This window comes from Carcharodon carcharias, chromosome 20 (assembly GCF_017639515.1).
Source record: "Carcharodon carcharias isolate sCarCar2 chromosome 20, sCarCar2.pri, whole genome shotgun sequence".
NCBI classification, from domain to species: domain Eukaryota; kingdom Metazoa; phylum Chordata; class Chondrichthyes; order Lamniformes; family Lamnidae; genus Carcharodon; species Carcharodon carcharias.
The window spans coordinates 47,104,230-47,124,474 of record NC_054486.1 but is presented as its reverse complement, the minus strand read 5'-3'; the positions used below and the strand labels follow the sequence as shown (position 1 = coordinate 47,124,474).

The 20,245-nt window shown below is 44.6% G+C and overlaps 1 protein-coding gene across 1 annotated transcript in view; it reads left to right on the top strand.

Annotated features, from left to right (window-relative positions):
- The window catches only part of ttc6 (tetratricopeptide repeat domain 6), a 213,144-nt gene that overhangs the window by 115,475 nt on the left and 77,424 nt on the right, over positions 1 to 20,245 (top strand). The window contains exons 16-17 of the mRNA XM_041214176.1: positions 5,594 to 5,713; positions 10,992 to 11,065. Coding sequence (XP_041070110.1) covers positions 5,594 to 5,713; positions 10,992 to 11,065 — 194 coding nt within the window. The remainder of the gene's footprint in view (positions 1 to 5,593; positions 5,714 to 10,991; positions 11,066 to 20,245) is intronic.

The window sequence follows — 20,245 nt, the reverse complement described above, 5'->3', positions numbered from 1 at the left end:
GCAGAGGACACCACATTGGCTACAGCACTAGATGGGTCACAATGATGTTTAGATAAGTTACATTGTGCAGAGTAAGTGAAACAGAACCCTTTATCTGTGCAAAATGTTAAATGTTTACAATATATTTACAGAATATTGGACTTTCCATGCAGTCAAAAGCCTTTTAATGTCTCACTCCTCAGCTGAACTCTGCATCCAGTTGACCATTATCAATCCTCTTACATATTTTCTCGCAGGATGCTTCCAATGCTCTTCCCTTTGTGTCTCAAAAGCCTTCCTTTGCCTTTCCAGGTCAGCCTTTGCACTCAGGGAAGTTCCTATTATGTGAAGTTCCGTGGTGTCAGAACAGCTCTAGTAACTATGGTGTCCCGATTCCTCCCATCTTTGGTCCTATACATGTGGCAATCAAGACATTTCAGGCTGCTAATGCTGCATTGATGCCTCTATGTACTGAAAGTTGTGTGGTGCTGCACGCTTGTCAGAATGAAGATTTGTAAAGTGGTGGGGAATGGCGGGGGTTTGGGGGGGGGCATCCAAGGTCTTCCGAACCTGCAAAAAAGCCACACAAAAATACCATAAGGTCAATAAAGCAGAGAAAACTTGTATTATCACGTGCCACAGCTGGAGTACTGTGTGCAGTTCTGGTCGCCACATTATAGGAAGGATGTGATTGCACTGGAGGGAGTACAGAAGAGATTCACCAGGATGTTGCCTGGGATGAAACATTTAAGTTATGAGGAGAGGTTGGATAGACTTGAGTTGTTTTCGTTGGAGCAGAGAAGACTGAGGGGGCAACCGAATTGAGGTGTACAAGATTATGAGGGGCATGAACAGGGTGGATAGGGAACACCTGTTCCCCTTAGTTGAAGGGTCAGTCATAAGGGGACATAGTTCAAGGTGAGGGGCAGGAAGTTTAGGGGGGATGTGAGGAAAAACTTTTTTACCCAGAGGGTGGTGACGGTCTGGAATGCACTACCTGGGAAGGTGGTGGAGGCGGGTTGCCTCACATCCTTTAAAAAGTACCTGGATGAGCACTTGGCACGTCATAACATTCAAGGCTATGGGCCAAGTGCTTGTAAATGGGATTAGGTAGGTAGGTCAGGTGTTTCTTACATGTCAGTGCAGACTTGATGGGCCAAAGGGCCTCTTCTGCATTGTGCTTCTGTGTAAAAAAAACTAAGTTCAGCATTCCGTACCTCAATTTGCACCTCCATCAGGAGATGAAATTCCAGCCCATGAGAGTTCATGACCCCTCCTTAGGCCCAGCTATTTACAGAGGTGGCTTTGTTCATCCAAGTCTCCGTTTAAAAGGTTTTGAAAAAAACACAATTAAAGTGACATATAAGCCAAGTGGTGTTTCCTTTTGTTTCTATGCAAATATTAATCCTCTAATTGCACTTTAATGTCAGTTTTAGGGAAGTGATATATGGTCTTAGAGAAAGTTATTTTTTACTTTTCAGAGTGGGCAGGAATGTTTGGTAGTCAGCTGTGCAGCCTCTGTATGAAGTATTACAATAACTGGTATTATTACCCCATAACTTTTTAAAATTATATTAAGAGGGGAGAAGCGCACAGATTTTATCCTGGTATAGGTATCTGAAATTTAGGCAAAGCATGATAAGCTTAGGTGCTTAGGTAGCCCTCTATTATTTTGTTTTGATTACTATCTATGCATTCCTACAAAGCTAACAAATAATAGATATCAATGATGCACAGCCTGCTTAAGAATTCACACAATTTTCAATTTATATTGCTGTAATAACAGGAAATTAAAATTACTTGATCACAGATTACAACAAAATAATTGGAATCCCAAATGTAAGCATTGCTTGGGCTAGTAAAACCAAGTGTAAACATACCGTACTTATTTGTGTAAATGTCAAATTTTTGAGACAATTTTTTAGGCCAAAAGTCATGGGGTCGGCTTTTACATGGATTAGGTTTGAGGGGTTGACATGAGTGCTTGATTTGGACCCTAGCGAAATCCAAAAAAGGCCATTGCAATGGAATAAAGTAAAAGCTAACAACATTAAAGATTTCATATTATTCTGATCACTTTAATAATTTGAATAAATAAAAACAAAACTCAAACATAGAAATGTTTTAGGCAATTATTTACCGGTATTCTTTTTAATTAGTATTTATACATTTACAATTAAATCAAATCGTTAGCATCTCCAGGATTATACTTTGGTTCTGAAATTTTTGGACTTTGATCTCTGAAAAAGTAGGATTCAATGTTACATGAGATACAGGTATTTTAGACCAAAAATCATGGGGTTGACTTTTACACAAGATCAATTTTTACATAAGTATATACGCTATTTAAGATAAACACTGTTTGTGGCATGACAACTAGTTATGGTGAGTATTTCAATAAGATGTCTTTAATTGGGATATTTGTATCCTGCAAACATACGGTGGCCAGTTTGTGGCAAAAGCAAAGGGCAGAATTTTACCCTTGGCGTGCAGATGTGGGCCCGACACACCCGAGCGTGAAATAAAGCATGTTGACGTCAGCCAAGCATGCCGACGTCGACGCGCAACACACACTCTTGCGATATTTTACTAGGTGGGTGCGCAATGAAAACGGAGGTGTGCCCGCCATTGAATAAGTGGCCAGTTAAGGCCCTTGAGAGACCAATTGTCTCAGACTTTACGTAGCCCGTGCGATTTTTCAGGCCGTCGCACGGGCAAAATGGGCAAGCAGACAGGCCACAATTTACAAAACCTCATCCACGTAATAGGGGTCAGTGGGCTTGACAAAGCGAATAATGAGTAGTTTTGGATATCACTTGCTGCTGGTTTCTCCTGTGAACAGAACAGCTTCATTTCACTTGAGAGCTGCACTCAAAGCATTTAGAGGCTTCAGTTCAGGACTCAGTGTTGTGTTTCAGGCTCCAGAGGATTCATACCACGTGGGGCCTTCCAGGTATCAGACAGCCTTCCCTTACCCTGGTAATGGGGATTGTGGTCTCCGTCGGAGGCACTTCCTCAAAGGAGGAAGAAAGGGCCAGAAGGGAGGGCAGGCCAGTTGTCCCTTTTTAGATTCTAGTGTAGCGACCTGTGGGAGGAGAGGCACAGGTACAAAGGATGCAGGACCAACAAGAAGGCCAAGGCCGAAGGGGCCGCAGAAGACGCCAATATCCTGCTGCAATGCAGGTACCTCAATATATCTGAGGTGCAATGCTGAGGCTCCATCTCTCAAGGGAGGCCGTGACTTCCATCTGTCAGAGGATCAACCCTGAGATCAGCCCTGACTGTGTGGGTTGACACCAGAGGCCAGTGGCACTGAAGGTCACAGTGGCTATTTCCAGGGGTCAGTGGGAGATCTGTGTGGAGTCTCCCAGTTAGCTGTCCACAATTGCATCAACTGGTGACAGATGCTCTGCTCAGGCACGCATTAACTTTCATTCATTACCGTATGGACGAGGCTATCTAGGCAGAGCGAGCTAGAGGCTTTGCAGTGATTGCTGGGTTCCCCCGCATCCAGGGTGCAATCGACTGCACACATGGCCATCAAGAAACCAGCGGGTGAGCTGGGAGCCTTCGTTAACAGGAAGGGATTTCACTCCATGAATGTACAGATAGCGTGTGCCCACAGGATGCAGATTCTGCAAGTCTGTGCAAGGTACCCTGGCAGCTCCCATGTTGCTTACATCTCCTCCACTGACACTGACCAGCTGAGGTCATTTCCAGTGTGAGGGCTTGCAGGTCAGAGCACATCCCCCGGAATCCCTGATTGAGTCCATGGAGGAGCCTCTCCATGAGAGTCACCACTCTCTCCTTGGAGGAGGCATTGCGCTCAGCCATGAGGGTCATTGCACTACTTATGCTACGCATGGACTCCTCCATCAAGAAGACCATGGTACGCATTGCCTCATGTATCTCTGTCAGATCCTCCCGCACACCCTGCTGGACATCCAGCAGCTGCTGCCTCATGGACGACTTCACAGAGGCCCATCATCAGCCATTGACTGATCATTGTACTATTCCCCAGCAGCCCTCTGACTGCTGGCGCCCTGGGCACTCTCTGCCTCCACCTGCACCTCAAGTGAGTGTGAAATGCCCTCACCAATGTGCACCAAGATACTAGATGCTGATCTTATGCCCACTGAGGTGATGGTATCTGCGTTGGTGCCTGCTTGACAAAGGGTGTGACGATGGTATGTGCTCATCATGCTGGTCCTCAGAGGTGGGCCTTCAGGCTCCTCAGAATGAAGGGCTGCTGGTGAGCCTAAAAGGGAGAAGAAGGACGTGTCCTTAGTTTAACTCATTAGACGGTCAGTGTGCATGCCTGGCACCCTGATGAGACAGAGAGCTACATCATGGTGCCCTTGTCTTTCCATTATCAATGGGCATTCCAGGTTTGAGGCTCACATCAATATAGAGACTACACTGGAATGGTTGCAAACAGCCACATTCTCACCTCAGTGCACCGCACACTTACCTCCCTCTGGTACCCCAGCTTCACCACAGTTGCTCGACCAAGGTGCATGTTGTCTCTCCAGTTCCAGGGCCTCCTGCTCATATCTACCGAGGGGGTGTGGGGGTCCCCCCGCCAGTCTGCAACTTCTCAGCATTGTTATGGGATGTTTTCTCCTGAAAGGATAGAGGAGCATTGATTAGTCCATCCTCTACCTGCAGTGCCATTGCAACCTGGCCAACCCCACCTCAGGATCAGCTCGCAGGGCTCAGCACATTCGTGACCCTGGAGCTGCAAGGCACTCAGCCCAAGCAGCCAGGCTCAACCCCTTGGCCAGATCCTGCTTCATTGACATTTGCCACTCACACTCTAACACCTATGAGGCCCACCGGGTGGGGGGGTGGGGGGGGGGGGGGGCGGTGTGGGGGAGTGTGTTGGTGATGGGCAACTCTTACCTGTTCTGCAAAGTAATCCATGCCAACACGGTACTCACCCTTTCTGATAGCAGGAGATCATTAAAGAGCTTCCAGCACTGCACCCATGTGCGCCTGCCACGTTGTGGTTGCTGACCCTGGATATCACCTTCTCCCAGGCCTTTTTGGTGAGGTGAGGGGGGCCTCCTCCTCCTGGGGACAAATGCTTCTCTCCTTGCTGTCACCTCCTCCAAGGAGGGCAGGGAGATACTCATCTGAGAAATGTGGTGCCGGCTGCCCCGCCGACCTGCCCTCCCACCTGCCGTGTCCACTGGCAATGGTCTCCATGCACACGACTTCCGCATCCTTCGGTGGCAATCTTCCAGGGGCTGCCAAGACCGCATTTGAATTGGACCTGATGGACAATAAGCCCCTGCCCCCACCCACCCCTTTGCACTCATTCACAGGCCATGTTAGACGCTAGTCGGGCCTTAATTGGCCCGCCTGCGTAAATTCGCGGAGCACTGCTGATCGCAGGTGATGGTTGGCTTCCCAACCACCACCGCCAAAGGTAAAGTTCTGCCCAAAGTTTTAAGAACTTTTCTTTCAAATGTTGATGACATGTAAAAAAAATGAAAAACAAAAACAAACAGCCTATTCAAATATGTTTATAATATGTGCACCTAGATTTGCCATATCTATATTTTCAAAGAAAATTTGTATTCCAATTGACACATTGTGTAATACGTTTCAGGCACTGAAAGACTATGGAATAGTGCTGCTCCTTGGCGGCCAAAAGAAATTGAATTTGAAAGTACTGGTTAATCGTGGTCTGTTATATCTGGGTATGGATGACTACTACAATGCATTTAAGGTCAGTAGAACAAATAAAAGAAAAAAGATGATAAATACATATAGCAAGAAAAGAAGGGATGATAAATGATTGGTGTGGTGTATTGTGCAGTGTCAGATACTGGATGGACATGGATTCAAGCATAAAGTTTGCCCTAATGGCCAATTTTTGATTATGCCATGTAAACAAAAAATGTGGTGACAAAGCAGCTTTGCACTTTCAACAGGTCATGCATATGTTAATTTGTGGGGAAGATAATAATTGCAGGTAAAACTTCCAAAAAGATGAAAGTTCTATGACATTTTTTCCTATACCACATTAAGGCAAATATGTTTAACCTTCAAATTACCTTCTTAATTCCTCAATGTAGTGAAAGAAAAACTTAAGGATATCAATCAAACATTGGTCTAGAAATTTGAAGCCTAAGTAGCCACTATAGTGGGCAAAATGCACATATGCGTTACATGGTGCACGTTCGCTGTCTGCCAAAATTGGTATGTGGTGAAGGTCCCATGCTTGGAAAAGGGGTTATGCTTTCTTTATATGCAATCAGAGGACTATAGTTAGCTTCAGGAACACTGACTGCAGCATGCACCATGCCAGCTGCTGTCAGTATTATGTGCTGCTTGTGTTCAGGATAATCAAGTGTGCATGTGGCCTAGTCAGTGATCCTTAAAATGGTATACTGGAAGCCACCTGGCCCAAAAGAGTAAGTTTTAAAGAATTAGCCTGGTGGAGTGAGAGTACTGTTCATGTCTCCACAGCAGTCATGAAAATCAATTCCAGCTCTTGCTTGACTCCTTCCAAATGCCCTTCTGATTGAGCCGCACGGCCTATTGTACTCCTGCATTCGGATTCCAACCCCCAATTCCTCTCAATTGCCCCTCCCTCTCAATTGATTCCCCAGACCTATTTCAGTACTGCAGTTGGAAATTTATATCCTTCTCACTGGTGAGCCGCCTGCATGCAGTTCAATGATTTAATGTAAATGGGGTGAAGCTCAACATAAAGCATGCATGAGGCCTACCCATTCTGGTGGCCTAGAAGGCTAGCACTATATAATTTCATCCCACAATATTTTCATGGCTCACAGATCTAGAACTGCAGTGCTCTGTAGAGATTTTGGTGATAAATATAACTTGCATTTTATTACACCTTTAACATAGACAAAACACCCAACCAGCTAGGTATAATCAAGATGCTGATAGTGCAAAGTGTAGAGTGTTTACATTTGTACACCATTTTTTGATTTTCTTGCAGGCAGAAGTTTGGAATTATGAATTGAAATAGAATTAAGATGACCTAAGACGAGTAACCTGCCTATTTTAAAAGATTTATGGGGAACTAACTTAGCTTTAGAACCCTAAGGAATCAGTTGACTTTGCCAACTGTAGCATTGATATACTGTATGGAGAAAACTTGTTGGAAAACAATGGACAACAGCAATAATTAATTAAATATTGTTACAAATGCAAGGTTTTATAAAGATGGTTATGTTTTGGATTGTCTCTTTGGGGTAAAATGGAATCATGAAGAGTCATGTGATCTATTCTGCCTGACAACAAGCCTGTTTGACTTGGTTACCATGGAGAGTGGGGGCCTAGGTCATGTTATTATTGAAATGCACATGCTAGGTTTAACACTTCAAAACAAAGGCAGGAGCAAATGTCCTTGCTATTGCAGGACTTTCTGTCTCAGAGACTTTGAACAGAAACAAAGAGCGAGACAGAGCTGCAGTTGCTGCAGTCTGCAGAGAGAAAAGGTTAGCTCTCAGACAGAATCCTGGGGAAAGCTTGTCCACTGACTGAAGGGAAGGAACCCACTGCAAATTAAGGACACTGCAAGATTTGCCCTGGTGATGGACTTTATTTAGCCATTGCTCTGGTCACCACACAAGATGGAAAAATACCAGGAACTCGTTCTTGTAACTGTTATGTCTCTTTAGCCTCTCTCGGACTTTCCGTAATTATGGGCGCAGCTATAACCTTCACTCCTGGCAAATCATTACCCAGGAGTAAATCAACTCTATCCACAGGCAATTTCTTAACCACTCCTACAACCACCGATCTAGACAACAAATCACACTCCAATTGCACTTTGTATAATGGAACCGGGATATACTCTCCACTTATCCCGTTTACCAGTCCTTTAGCTTTCATTGAAGTCTCTGAAGGGAAAACTAGGTCTTTCTCCAGCATAAGAGTTTGAGTAAATTCTCCCCCTGCCCTCCCCAAACGAGGGTGGGGGGAGATCGGCTCCGAATTAAAATGATTAAAAATGATAGGAAAATTTCCCTGAGATGTCCCCTCATGTGACACTGTCATGTGACACTGTCACATGAGTTGGGACATGTCCATAACTTTAACTGAAACATTTGGATGAAGTTTCATGCTTTTTCTGAAGCCCGCCAGAGCTCCCAGCCTGCCCACCAACCTTAAGGTTTGATGGGCAGGTTCATTAATGATTTTAATTAGTGTCTTAATGGCCTCAATAGGCCGTTGACAGGTCAGCGGGCGCACAGCTGACTCGACTGCGCCCCCACCAACTTGAAAATGGAAATGACGCTGGGTGATATCGGGAGTTCCACCTGATGTCATCCAGTGTCATTTTACGTATCAACGAGCAGGCCCCATCCCCACTCGCCGGCCAGAAGATCCTGCCCTATGTGTTTAGCTGCATCATTTGATGAAAAAGGGGTTATCTTTGCTTTAGATAAAAACCCTTTTTATTTCTCATCTACCTTATTTACTTCACCTGCATTCACACCAGTGTTTACCTCCAAACCCTTATTGTAGTTAAAGTTACAATTTGATCCATGGCATTTTCTTTCTGAGTTCCCTTTTTGGACTCACTCTTATGAATTCCAATAAGTCCCATGGGCTTCCCTCGCAACTGCCAGCATTCTGAATGAATGTGTCCCACTTTATCATACTGGAAACACTTAAGCCTTTGAGTTTCACCTCCGACCTCAGTACCTTCCTTCCTGATCTGGGGAGGAGATCTCAAGGTATTCCCAGCTATCGATTCTTTACCCTGGCTAATTGCCTTCCTTTCACTCTCCCACTTTCTATCCTTTTCAAATTTATCAGGGTGATGGAAAAAATGTTTAGTTTTATGGATCAATTCATAAGCATCAGCCATCATTGCTGCCTGTCTAGCAGTTGCAACCCTTTGGTCTTCAACATGGGTTCTTATTACAGAAGATGGGGAGTTTTTAAATTCTTCCAAGAGAATGGTCTCTCTGAGAACAGCATAGGTAGTTTCAACTCCTAATGCTTGTATCCACCTGTCAAAACTACTTGCTTAATCCTTTCAAATTCTAAGTTTGCCCAGGCTTTTTCCTCAAATTTTGAAACTTTTGTCTATATGATTTAAGAACCAACTCATATACACTCAAAATGGCCTTTTTCACCACATCACAATCCCTAGAAACCTCTTTTGACAGCGAAGCATAAATTTCCTGTGCTCCGCCTGTCAATTTGCTCTGCATGGGCAATGTCCAGTTTTCCTTTGGCCAGTTCATCTATTTATTTCATTTGAGAAAATAGCTAAATAATGCTTCAACATCCCTTTCCTCAAATTTTGGAAGAGCTTGCATAAATTTAAACATCTCCCCACTGGGTTGTGATCTGGTAATAAGTCCTGCCTCACCTACTGGTGTCCATTTTTTTTTTTTTAACTGCCAGCATTCTAAGCTGGAATTCTCTGTCTTTCTCTTTCTGTTCTTTCCTGTTCAAGTTTGTGTTTCTCTATTTCTAACCTCCTTTGAAACGTTCTTTCTTTCCTTTTCTTTATCTGCCCTTTCTGCCTATTCTCTTTGGAATGCCCTATCTCTTTCCTTTTCTTTTGCTTCTAGTTCCATTTTTTTTATTTACAACTGAATTTGAGCCCATTCCAATGAACTGCCCCTTGGAGAACTCGGCCTCTTGGGTATTCCTTCCAATTTCAAATGCTGTGCCATCTCTTTGATTATTTCTGCTTTCCTAGCTTTGGCAGGCTATCCTACTCTAATTTACTTGCCAATTTGATTAATCTAGCTTTTGGGACCCCTTGTAAAATCGTTAGGGACATCTCTTCCACTTTCAGGAAAGCTTTAGCAGTTTCTAGTGCCATTTTATTTTGCCAGTACTGGTTTTTCCTTTTAGCTTTTATGACTTACTAAATCTATACCCAAAATGACATTGTCTTTCGTTCCAATATCTTGGTCAAGCACCCAAACTTTGTCATGACTCACTGAGGACAATGTGCTGTAATATCAAGCCCCACTGTTCCCCGAGCTGCGATAAACGTGAGAAGTTTGACACAACCACCAGATCGTCCCAATTCTACCTAACTATTTAATTTAGGTTAACAGAATATGAGCACCAGATTTGTAAACTTAACAAGTAAATAACTGTTTATTGAACAAACTGTCGTTAACCAGTTACAAAAGAAAGAAATATGAAGTGCTAATTTGTAACTCCATAACCTAAACTCTACCCATTCTTAAATCCCTATACACACGCATACAAGATACATAAAATGCACAAAGAAATGGATTTTAAGGGTGGGATAAAACAATTCAATAGGACCAATTCCAGAGTACAAGATTCAGTGGGTTGATTTTGATCGATGTCTTCCAAATTCTTTTCAGTTTTTGTTGTTGACACGAGGTGATCTTCCAGCACTTTCAGTATTTAGTTCACTGGTTGAACACTTGCCTTTCAATGACTCTAACAGTGATTTTCCCCTTTGCCTCTTGACAGGGGTTTTCAGAGAGAAAGAGAGCAGGTTATAGAGATATGATGAGAAAAACGGCTAGCTATTATTGTGGAATTACTGGAATCTTCTACACACAGGAGAAAGAAGCTTTAGGTCCTGTTCCTTTCAAGCTAGGAGCTATTCTGCTGTGCTTCCACACAAAACCTGGTCAGGAGCCAATCAAAGCGCTGTTGCCAGGCAGCTCACCTGGTCCAGGGTTCCCTTTCAGCACCATCCTGTTCCTCATGACACACTTTGTTCCAGGACCGCAACATTGTATATCTCTCTCATCCTGTTCCAGTGGACATTTCTTTCAACTTGCAGCCATTAAGTTATCAGTCTCCTCAGGGATCATAACAATATTTTTATAAGGATGTCAATAATCCCAAAGTCTTGGTACCAGAAGAGCAAATAAAAACAACTCTACAAGTTTGTTCAATAGAAGCAACAGACTACTCAATGGGACGTTTGAATGAGGAATGATTGTATGGTTCTGGATTGAATTTAGTTAACTTGCTACACAATTAAATCATATGATTTTACATTTTTTAACTTGCAGGATTTTAAAGCAGCAACTGTGGAAGAGCCAGAAAATGCTAACATTCATCATGCTGTGGCAATTTGCTGCCATAAGTAAGTCATAGGACAAAAGTTACTTTAAAAAGCTGCTTGTGCCATTTTCTGAGATTTCATGGTTAGAAAATCAAGAGAACCCAGTGGCAATTCACAGAAATTGTCAGGAAATATAGTCAAACTTGTAGCATGAAGTAAGATTTTGAAAATTAGCTTCTTCCCTAAGGATAGAAAAAAAAGTTTTCCTTGGAAACTGAATACTGGTGATGACTAGAATCACAGAAATTACTCCCCTAAATATAATTTTGTGTCGCAAGAACTCCAAATTCTGAGAAAATGAGGAAGGCAGCACTATTTTACCCAAAGCATTCATTTCAATTTTGTCCTCCAACTCTTTTGAAGCACACCAACCTCACTCCCATTAATCTACACTTTTGTAATCCAGCCAATCCTTATTTATAATCCTAATAATTTCATGATGCAATACAACTATAGAATAAAAATCCATTGGCTCCCATGCAAGGATAAATAGGCATTTTGTAACTAACAGATGACAGAATTATTGTCTACATTGCAAGCGGCCTTTAATAGCATCAGAATTAATTTATATAGGATTGAATTTTCAGCTCCCAGGATGTGTGAATGGAGGCAGTGCAGGGAAATGAAAGTACTGGCTAGGCTGCTGGTTTCCCGACTTCATTTCCGACTGGTGTGTGTTTTACCAGGGCTGGGGAGGCCAGCTCCACAATCGAAACGAACAAGACGACCAATTAGTATTGTTAAAAGGAGATCATTAAAGGGCATGTTCTGATTTTCATGGGCTGCACAGGCTTTCTGGGGCAGATCAGCTGAATGGAGGCAGACACACACACACACACACACCTAAATCTTACACTGGGGGTGGGGTTAGTTTGCTGACGGAGGCCTTCCACCCCTAGCAGAGAGGAAGTCCTGCCTCTGAGAACTGGCTGATCTACTGACATGTGCTGCTGGGACAAGAAGAGCTGCTAATGGGAGTGGTGGCCACTGCTGGGACTGCAGGCAGTCCCCTGAAAAAGAAGTCCCATTAGCCTAGACGAAAGCAAGTCTGAGATCTTAGTGGCCGGGCTGGCAGACCCTGGTGATGGGGTTAGGAACCAGGATTGACAAGGCATGGGGGAGGAGAGGAATCACGGAGAGTGGGTCAATACCTTGGGGAGGAGCCTCCAATGGGCACAGGCTGCTCAAACACGTGGCATCCTCACATCGTCACTCTCCAGGCCACAAGGCTCATCAGCTTTTAATGGGTTGCCTGGAAACTTGGAATGGGCCACTCTGGCTGCAGTAAAAGTTTCAACAGCAACGAGATGAGGCCCTTAATTAGCCACTTAAGGCACTCAGTTGGCCACCTGATGCCTCCAACCGCTGCAGGCAAAATATCTGAGGGTTGGGAAGGGCAGCAAGGTGACGGGCATAGTGTGACTGCCATGGTGCCCAATTTTATTCCTCCTTCCTGTAATTACTCCCCCGGGTGGAGAAAATGCTGGCCATAATCGGAGACAGTCATAGCCACCCCAGGGAATTAGCTCGGCCCCATAAAAGGGTGAATGGCACAGTGGGGGCTCAGCTTAGGGGAACAGGCACCTTCAGCTCAGCGAAGGTGGAAGGGAGTGGCACTGACTCTCCAATTTTAGTTCCAGTGGCAATAAGGAGCAACACCCTTCACAGGAAGGTCAGAGACCTGGGCATCAGGAGGAGAGGAACGAGATCAGGAAGGACATAGAAGGCATACTCTAAGCATAGGAACTACTAGCAAAGAAGGAACTACCTTGAGTTGATCGAGAATCAGTCCTGCAGGAGACTGCAGCTCTCCAGGGAGATGGTCACAAATCTATGCCCTCATCGCTGAAAACTTCACACCTTGCAAGGCTGCTTTTTCATTCATGGGATGTGGGCTTCGCTGGCTGGGCCAGCATTTATTGCCCATGCCTAGTTGTCCTTGAGATGGTGGCGAGCTGTTTTCTTGAACTGCTGCAGTCCATGTGGTGTAGGTACACCTACAGTGCTGTTAGGAAAGGAGTTCCAGGATTTTAACCCAGCAAGAGTGAAGGAATGGCGATCTATTTCTGAGTCAGGATGGTGAGTGACTTGGAAGGGAACTTCCAGGTGGTGGTGTTCCCATCAATCTGCTACCCTTGTCCTTCTCGATTCATGGTCATAAGTTTGGAAGGTGCTGTCGAAGGGCTTGCCATGCCCTATCAGTAGCCTTCAAAGTCACTGTGGCCTTGAACCTCTGTTTCTGGCTTCTTCCAAAGATCAGCTGCAGACCTTAGTGGCATCTCAAAATGGCTGCCCGCCACTGTATCTTACAGGTCCTTGAAGCCCTATTTGCCAAATAGTACATTCAATTCCAAGCACACAGCCTCAAAAGCACAAAATGCAGTGGGTTTCGCCTCTATTACTGGATTTGCCCAGATACAGGGCATTATTGATTGCACCATCTGCCACTCAGATTCATCAACAGTAAGGGCTTCCACTTCCTCAATGTTCAGCTTGTCTGTGGCCACAAGAGTTTCCTCCATGTCTTTGCTCACTTTCCTGGCTGACGCCATGAACCTTCATCCGACGTTGTCCAGGCTACTGCAGTTCTTCATTCCACTTTCCCCAACACCATTCCCACCCCCTCCCCAACCCCCAATTATGTGAATGGATTCTAGGGACAAAGTGATATCCCTTGAAGAGGTGCTCCTCATTGAGCCCTAGAGGTGCTACAACCAAAGCCACCTGCTCACTAGGGTCACCATTACGCGGGTCACCATTATGCAGTCCATCAGGTTTCTCAAGGTGTGATTCTGGTGCCTGGACTGACTGGATGGTATCCTGCAATACACACTGTATTGATCATTGTGGTGGTCTGCTGTGCACTCCAGAACATGGCCCTCCAGAGAGGCATGGACCTTGAAGAAGGGAGGTCCTAAATGAGACAGCTCATTGGAGGAAGAGGGGGAGCAGGATATTGAAAAGGGGGAGGAAAATGAAATGGAGGGGGAAGATACAGAACATAGAGGTGCCCCAGATGCACAGTGAGGTGGCCAGGCCCGACACAGGACTTGAGGTCTCGCCAAGATGTTGTCAACATCAGGAAGCATTGGATTCAGGCACATTGAGTGACTCCTTCTGACCTAGGAGGAGTGGCATGGTGTGAAAACTCACTGAGCTGCCTGTGCTAACATTTCCATTGAAGACGCAGCCTGGAACATGTAAACTGTTGCCGCCAATGAAAGATGCACATCTGCCCAGAGGTTTCACCATCACTGTTGACAAAGCCTTGCTCTCCTTGGCCAATTCAGACCTCTTTTCTCGTCCTGCCATTCATAAAGGGAGGCCCACATGTGCAAATTCAAATGTCAGTATTTACATGGTGCTCAAAAAAATGAAAACAGTGAAGAGTTTCAGGAAGGAGACTCTCCATTGACCCACTCAGTGGTTTACCTGACATAATGGCCTCCATTCTCTGTGTGCCAATTGTCTTGTGGCCTTAGAGGAGGTGGAAGCAACCTTCTCACTTGTCTCTGTCTGCAGTTGAGATGCATGTGGCAGTAGTCCGTGTCATGAAGCTGCCACCATCATTTGGCCTTGCAGCACAGATGGTTGAAGATGACCATGGCAACCCCTTGAGATGTGTTTCCTTCATGCTTCTTGGTGACATCCTCAGCCCTTGGCTGGTGCTCCAGATGGCTGTTGGGGAGTACTAGCTGAGACTCAACTGGCAACTCCTCCAGACATCGCTGTGTCACCATTGCTACCTACCAGCCCATGCTAAAGTGTGGCATGCATCCTGTGTATGTCAGTGTGCAGTTCCTGCTTGAACTTCAGGTGCTGCTGCATAAGGCTCTCCATGAGGTTTGTCACTCTCTCAAACGGAAGTGCTATTGCAGGCAAAGCCTGAGCATTGTGGTACACACGAACTGGATGGACTCCTCCATTCTCAGCCCAATGACAGCCACATTTCCTCAGGAAACTCCAATATATCTGCTGCTGCTGGTCTCGATAGGTGTTGCAGGAAGGCAGGCTCTCAGGCCCTGCATCTGTGCCCCTGCTGATCAGGGCTATCTCTATTCTCTGTCTCTTCCAGAGTTGCACCTGCTTCTGGCAGCTCCTCCTGCACGTTAGTGCTACATTCCTTACACAGTGCGAACAGATCTTACTGTGCTTGAGTACCCACTGAGCTGTGTGTATTTGCACTGTTTGAGGGTGCGCTTGTAAGGTGTGATTATACTTAGAACAAAGAAAAGAGAACAAAGAAAAGTACAGCACAGGAACAGGCCCTTCGGCCCCCCCAAGCCTGCGCCAATCATATTGCCCGTCAACTGAAACATTTTGCACTTCCGGGGTCCGTATCCCTCTATTCCCATCCTATTCATGTATTTGTCAACCTGCCTCTTAAACACCACTATTGTACTTGCTTCCACCACCTCCTCTGGCAGCAAATTCCAGACACTCACTACTTTCTGCGTAAAAAACTTGCCCCGCACATCTCCTCTATAGTTTTCTCCTCTCACCTTAAATCTATGTCCCCTAGTAATTGACTCTTCCACCCTGGGAAAAAGCTTTTATCTACTCAGTCCATGCCACTCTTAATTTTGTAAACTTTTATCAAGTCGCTCCTCAATCTCCGTCGCTCTGGTGAGAACAATCCGAGTTTCTCCAACCTCTCCTCATAGCTAATAATCTCCAGACCAGGCAGCATCCTGGTAAACCTCCTCTGCACCCTCTCCAACGCCTACATATCCTTCTGGTAATGTGGCGACCAGAATTGCACGCAGTATTCCAAGTGTGGCCTAACCAAGGTTCTATACAGCTGCAGCATGACTTCCCAGCTTTTATACTCAATACCCCTGCCAATGAAAGCAAGCATGCCATATGCCTTCCTGACTACCTTATCCACCTGCGTTGCCACTTTCAGTGACCTGTGGACCTGTACACCGAGATCCCTCTGCCCGTCAATGCACTTAAGGATTCTGCCATTTACTGTATAATTCCTGCCTGTATTAGACCTTCCAAAATGCATTACCTCGCATTTGTCCGGATTAAACTCCAACTGCCATTTCTCCGCCCAAATCTCCAACCGATCTATATCCCGTTGTATCCTTTGATAATCCTCTTCACTATCTGCAACTCCTCCAACCTTAATGGCTGCAAACTTACTAATTAGCCCAGTTACATTTTCCTCCAAAACAGCAAAGATCCCAGCACTGATCCCTGCAGAACTCCATTGTCACAGCTCTCCATTCAGAAAAGTACCCTTCCACTGCTACCCTCTGTCTTCTTATGACCAAGCCAATTCTGTATCCATCTTGCCAGCTCACCTCTGATCCCATGCGACTTTACCTTCTGTACCATCTGCCATGAGGGACCTTGTCAAAGCCCTGACTGAAATCCATGTTGATAACATCCATTGCCCTCCCATCGTCGATCATCTTTGTCACTTCCTCAAAAAACTTGATCAAATTAGTGAGACATGACCTCCCCTTCACAAAACCATGCTGCCTCTCACTAATACGTCCATTTGCTTCCAAATGGTAGTAAATCCTGTCACGAAAAATCTTCTCCAATAATTTCCATACCACTGATGTAAGGCTCACCGGCCTGTAATTTCCTGGATTATCCCTGCTACCCTTCTTAAACAATGGAACAACATTGGCCATTCTCCAGTCCTCTGGGACCTCACCCATAGCCAGTGAGGATACAAAGATTTCTGTCAAGGCCCCAGCAATCTCCTCCCTTGCCTCCCTCAGTACTCTGGGGTAGATCCCAACTGACCCTGGGACTTATCCACCTTAATATTCTTCAAGATGCTTAACACCTCTTTTTTGATCTCAACATGATCCAGGCTATCTACACACTCTTCCCTAGACAAATTGACCACTAAGTCCTTCTCTTTGATGAATACTGATGAGAAGTACTCATCTAGTATCTCTCCCATTTCTTCTGGCTCCACACACAGATTCCCTCCTCTGTCCCTGAATGGGCCTACACTTTCTCTGGCTACCCTCTTGCTTTTTACATATGTATAAAAGGCTTGGGATTTTCCTTAATCCTGGTTGCCAGTTATTTTTCATGACCCCTCTTAGCCCTTCTGAGTCCTTGCTTAAGTTTCTTCCTACTTTCTTTATATTCTCCATGGGCTTCATCTGTTCCCAGCCTTCTAGCCCTTACGAATGCTTCCCTTTTCTTTTTGACTAATCTCATAATATCAATACTTATTCAGTGTTCTGCTGTTGCTACTCTTGGCCTGCTGCTGAGAACTAACCTTGGAAAGTAAAAGCCTTTGCTGTGCTGAGGCTTCCAATGAAAATCATTGTTGAGTATGTTGGCTCCCCTGAAATGAGTGCATTGCCCTCACTAATCACCATAGGCACCAAGAATGCCCATCTTGGTCAGCAATCAGGAGATGTCCATGGCTTCTTCCTCCATGGCTTCTTCCTCCATGGCTGTGGTCATGTGAAGGTGAGAAATTCCTCTGTAGTATAAGGATCTGGCATGTATAGGGTTAATGTCAGGCTGAGTGCAGTACTGCCCACACTGTGATGTAAGTCAGCACATGACCTGCACCCAGGGTCTGTCGAGTGTTGGGCAGAGCGATGTGCACCAGCAAGCACGCAAACAACTCAAGCACGCAAACAACTCCTAGCTTGTACCTTTAGCTGTGTATTTGTAAATCATTCTAAAGAGTCAATAAAGATTTACAGTTAACTGTGATTATGAAGACTTCCTCAGACCTACCAAACTGTAACCAAAACCCTACAACATGGTGGCAACTTGTGGAAAAACACAAGAACTCATAGAAAATGCAGAGAAGTTAAAATGCTGTGACCTGGCCAAAAGGAAAGAAATATATATATATGTAAGTCAGCCTGGCTACTTTATAAAATTATTATTTTTTAATGTTTTTCAAAATGGACAATTGCTGGGCTAATAAAAATGGCTGCAGCTGATCACATACAGGTTTCGCGAAGATTCTAAGCTGTTCCAATGGATAAGGGCCACGTCATTATCCTGAAATGTGACTTGTAGCCAATTGACTTGGCTGATTCCAGCCAAGCCAACACAAAGGACTCGTAGACAATAAGTCTGCACCAGCCAGCTATGGAGAAATGTAGAGCTATTTGTGACTCCTAATCTCCAATGTTGTGCTAAAGGCCCCACTATTACCTGCTCCAAAACACAATGGATTTCAACCAGGCACCTCGTTAGCTGAATAGCTCGACCAGCTGTTTGAACTCCTTGAATTATACAGCCATCGGATTTTATCTTAAATCCCCGTTTGACCTCAGAAGAGAAGAAAGACTCCAGGAAGTAGCCTGCCTTTGTCTACCATTTTATTATCCAACAGGTAGCAGCAGAAACAGCTCTGTCCAGGTCAATGGCCCAGTCCTCATTTGCAAAGTGAGCTACTGGAACCTTGGAATGTCTGTACCTGTGCCTTCAAGGCTAACTCACTCTACGTGCTTTCCCCCATCATGGAAGTCCTCACTTCTGGAAGTCAGAACACCCTACAACAGTTTGAGCCTGCTAACCTCTGAAGGAATATGCCACTGGACTTTTGATTCTAGACTCATGTGATATCATAATCTTCATTTTTAGCATGGTCTGGCCCTGTCCCTCTTTCTTATTGTAAGAGTGCAAAAAGGGGCGAACATTGCAAAATCCCTTTCCTGGTGTTTTGTGTATGTAGAATAAACCAACCCTTTTATTTTACCTTATCTCGAGTTTGCTGTATAGTTATTAGAGGTTTGGATAACTCTAAAGCTGAAGGGTTGGGGAAAATATGCCACCACTTATAAAATGGGGAAATCAAAAATCAAAAACACCTTTCTGTTTATGGATGGGTAATGAGAGGAGAAATCAGGGTTGTTTAAATTAATCCCCCTGCCACAGTAACAGCTGAAAGACTGGGAAAATTCCAGCAAAGCAGTCTCACCTGAAAAAAGCCCCAGAAGCAGGAGGTGCAGAGGAAAGATTGCGTGGAAAAAAAAACTCCAAAAAAAAGGCTTGGAAGCTGGAGGCAGAAATATAAAATTCCTTACTGCAGCAGAAGACTCCATTTAGTCTCCTTTGGAAGTCCAACTTCTAATCCGAGAGTACAGAGTCAGAAGACCAAGCAGGGGTGAGATCAATCTTTTAAAATTCCAGGCTACAGCAAGTCCTGAGAAATCTTTAAATAATTCACACGAAAAAACCCGTCACTAAAACTCGATCCTTGAGTCAGTGCCTGAACACATGGTGTCCGAGCTTGCTCCAGAATAGTAAAAGTAATTCACTGAGTAATCCGAGACAATCACGACTCATCTGAGAGAAAACAAAAATCATGATTTGTCAAACCCGCAACTTTAAAGAAAAGCACTGAGTACGAGAACTCTGCAGGCAGTTGATCCAGGCAGCCATTGTTGAAATGTTTTTCCCCCCAATCGGAGCACGATTTCAATTTTTGCGGAGTGTGCCAAAACTGGCAAATCCCTTTCTTCCCCAATTGAACAGCAACACCATCTTGAAATGCAGAAAGCTGTTAAAGCAGAACCTATACTTTTAAAAATTTAACCATGGATCAGAATTCTACACTACACAAATCAACTCGGAGTAATCCAAGGCCCAGATCAAATCATATAATTGGGGACTTGAGGAAAAGGTTCCTAAGATACAGCATCGCTTCAGGTTTAAATAAAAAGTCAGAAGCAGAGCAGGTTAACAGATTATTGCCAGATAGGGAATCAATGAATTATCTGCTAAATTTGAAGAAGTACTAAAACCTTTTGATGCTTATTTTACTCTAAGAAGCAATGAAATACTCAAAAGAGCTAAATTTAACAAGTGAGTCCAGCAGCCAGGAGAACCCATCGACTCATTCGTTTATGATCTGTGCATAATGGCAGAAGGGTGCGAATATGGAGACTTAAAATCTGAACTCAGACTGGTAGGAGTAGTGGACAAAGCACTCTGACCTCATGCAGGCAAAGGAAGATCTAACCCTGGAAAAGGCAATACAGATAGCTAGGCAGTCAGAACTCCATGAACAGCACAGAACTATTTTAAGGTGAGAAAACAAACTATGGTGCAGAGGTTAACCCACAGTTTAGCTAGTTAAACAATAAAGAAACAGGGACACTTCAGGCCAGGGAAAGCAATACCCGACCTGGACAGCAGAGCTGCTATGCCAATGCTGTGGAGCGAAGCGGCCTCATAGACAAGATCAATGTCCTG